At 42.0% G+C, this 2854-nt stretch overlaps 1 protein-coding gene across 1 annotated transcript; it reads right to left on the bottom strand.

Moving 5' to 3' along the window:
- Window positions 1-1302: 1302 nt before the first annotated feature.
- Window positions 1303-2415, bottom strand: LOC307038834 (general transcription factor II-I repeat domain-containing protein 2-like; the record flags this gene model as incomplete). Its single annotated transcript, XM_079680510.1, has 1 exon — window positions 1303-2415. The coding sequence occupies one exon, from the start codon at window positions 2413-2415 to the stop codon at window positions 1303-1305; it is 1113 nt and encodes a 370-aa protein (XP_079536636.1).
- Window positions 2416-2854: the final 439 nt, after the last annotated feature.

Raw genomic sequence — 2854 nt, 5'->3', positions numbered from 1 at the left:
AGAGGCCACAGAACCTGGGGTTGAGCCACGTAGGCCTGACGACCTTCAGCCAGACGAACTCCGCTGTGTCGGCCTCCTGCTCCTCGGGTCCCCCTTTTGGCGTCAGCAACCTGTGTGGAGAAATCTGATACCCACCCCTCTAGTCTACGCTCAGGGCTTCTGGGCCCTCAGGTGTTTGACCCACCACTGGTAGGCCGCTTGGAGCCTGTTGGTGGGGTGTCTTAAAACAACAGCTGTCTGTGAACAGGTTTTCTAAATTAGTTGCAGACCTCCTATCTGCCAGTGCAGCTTCAGAATCTTAATTCTTGGCCTGTGTCAACAAAACAAACCCCAACATCTTCAGGTGAACTAAATGACATATTTCAATAGCTCTGAATTTCTGACAACCATCTGTGTTATTATAAATGAAATCCTTGAGATCCTATTTAAAATCTAAATATAATATGAACTGCTAATGTTTCTGGTAATGGAACACACTAATGTTATGGATTAAAAAACAACTAATTTTATGATACTGACAAAGTGAATAATTTCCTGGTGAGACTGCTTCTACCCGTCAGTGCTTAGATATTATCAAGCTGAAAAATGAATACAGAAATCCAACATACTTTAATCAAATGTCTTTCTATTATGAATTTAAATTAAATGTACATCCCCATAATGATCTAAACCAGGGGTGTCCAAACTTTTTTCACTGAGGGCCACATACAGAAAAATATGCGAAAGGTTGGGCCACTCACTAAAGTTAAGGTATATCGCCTCACCTCTAGTGTATTAACAGTAATAAAAATCAATCAATCAAATGTAGGTGAATCCTTCTTGATAATTTATTATACTTAAAGAAAAAACTTTATACATCACATCTTTCTATGTATGGGTATTCATTTATCTATTTTCAAATAAAATCAATCAAATGTAGGTAAATTATTCTTGATAATTTATTATACTTAAAGAAAAAACTTTATACATCACATCTTTCTATGTATGGGTTTTCATTTTTTTTACAAAAAGGGTTGGCAGCTCATTCTCAAAACTGCAGCCTCAGATTGCTTCTTTGTCAGGATGGGGACCCCCTTCACAGCCCTGTATAAAGAGGGAAAAATAACAGGACAAGGGAAAGGGTAGGCTTTATTTAACCTAGTTATGCAAATAATTTATTGCGGTTGTTAACACATCAGCTAACGTTTTTTAGAAAAATGTTATCAACTTTAATTGACTGAATTTATTAAGTAATTGGGCTTTTGAACACATGAATACTGTGTAATATATTTTAACTCACCTACAATGGGAACAGCATTGCACTTAATGGGAGCAGTGATGCTGCGCTCTGGACTGAAGGATGGCTGGCAGGTCAGGAGTAAGTTTGGTGGTTGAGATGCGAAGGACATCACAGAGATGGCTGTCGGTCATTTTGGTTCTCAATCTGCTTTTGTTCAGAGTTAACAGAGAAAATGTTTGCTCGCATATGTATGTTGTGCCAAACAGACTCGTCATTCTTTTTGCGTGGCGTCGCATCAGAGGAAACTTGGCCTTTTCCAAGCTCTGGTAGAAGTCGGGTAGGGAGAGGAGCTGATGTTGATTCTTCAGAGAATCATCACACTGCATTTCGATGAGTTCTAATTGCAGACTCTCTTCCACTTCTTCTGCATCCATCAGGAAGGGAGTTGAGAACAGCTTGATTTCTTTCTCAATGACAGAAAAATCTTGGAAGCGCTGATTGAATTCTGTCATAAGAGTTGTGATCACAGACACATATTTCCCCTTTTTAGCAGAGAGGTCGGCCTTTGGATGAGCACATTTGATTTCGGACAGCGTAGGGAAGTGCGCAAGGTTGAAGTTGCGTAGTTGTGTCTCAAAAAGACGAAGCTTCGCACAGAATGCTTTCATGTGTGCATAAAGTTGTGGTACAAGCTGGTCTTTGCCTTGTAGGCTCTTGTTCAGTGAGTTAAGATGACCAGTAAGATCAACTAGAAAGGCCAGGTCTGCCAACCATAGAGGATCACTCAGTTCATGAAGAGGTCGGTCCTTCTCTTTCAAAAACTGGTCAATTTCTGATCTCAGGGAATAAAACATCTTCAGCACGGAGCCGCGACTAAGCCAGCGCACATCACAATGATAGAGTACGTCCCCGTATTCAGCATCGACATCAGATAGGAAGGCTTGAAATTCTCTGTGGTAGAGCCCTCGTGCTCGAATTATGTTGACAGTTTTCACAACTGTGGTCATCACATCGCCAAGCTGGACTGTCTTGGCACAGAGAGCTTCTTGGTGGATGATACAGTGCAATTTTACAGCCTCGCCTCCACTCTCTCGCACCTTGGCGCACACCATAGATGCCATTCCTTTGCGCTCGCCTGTCATAGCGGGAGCCCCGTCCGTTGCAACTCCACACAGCTTGTCCCATTTAAGTTGCATCTTGTTAATTGCACCTGACACGGCTTCAAAAATGTCCTTACCCGTTGTTGTGCCCTTTAGACTCCGAAGATCAAGCAGCTCCTCCGTAATGCAAAAGTTATCGTCAACTCCCCGCAAAAATTAATTAACAGTTGTGCGGTGTCTGTGGCATCTGTGCTTTCATCACATGCAATCGAGTAAAAATCAAAAGCACAAGCTTTATGTGACACTTGATTTTGTATGTTAGCTGACAAGTCTTCGATTCGCCGCACAATTGTGTTTCTGGACATGCTCACGTTGTTGAATTCCTGCATCTTTTCCGGGCACATTATTCCAGCGACTTTAATGAGGCACTGTTTAACGAAGTCACCGTCTGAGGAAGCTTTCCCGTGGCGCGCTATGAGTTGAGCTACCTCATAGCTAGCTATTGTAGCATTTTCTTGTGTTTTGTTAGCACGGT

This window comes from Notothenia rossii, assembly GCF_949606895.1.
Source record: "Notothenia rossii genome assembly, chromosome: 5".
Lineage (NCBI taxonomy): Eukaryota > Metazoa > Chordata > Actinopteri > Perciformes > Nototheniidae > Notothenia > Notothenia rossii.
The sequence above is the reverse complement of the archived record's forward strand: the minus strand, read 5'-3'. Positions and strand labels throughout refer to the sequence as shown.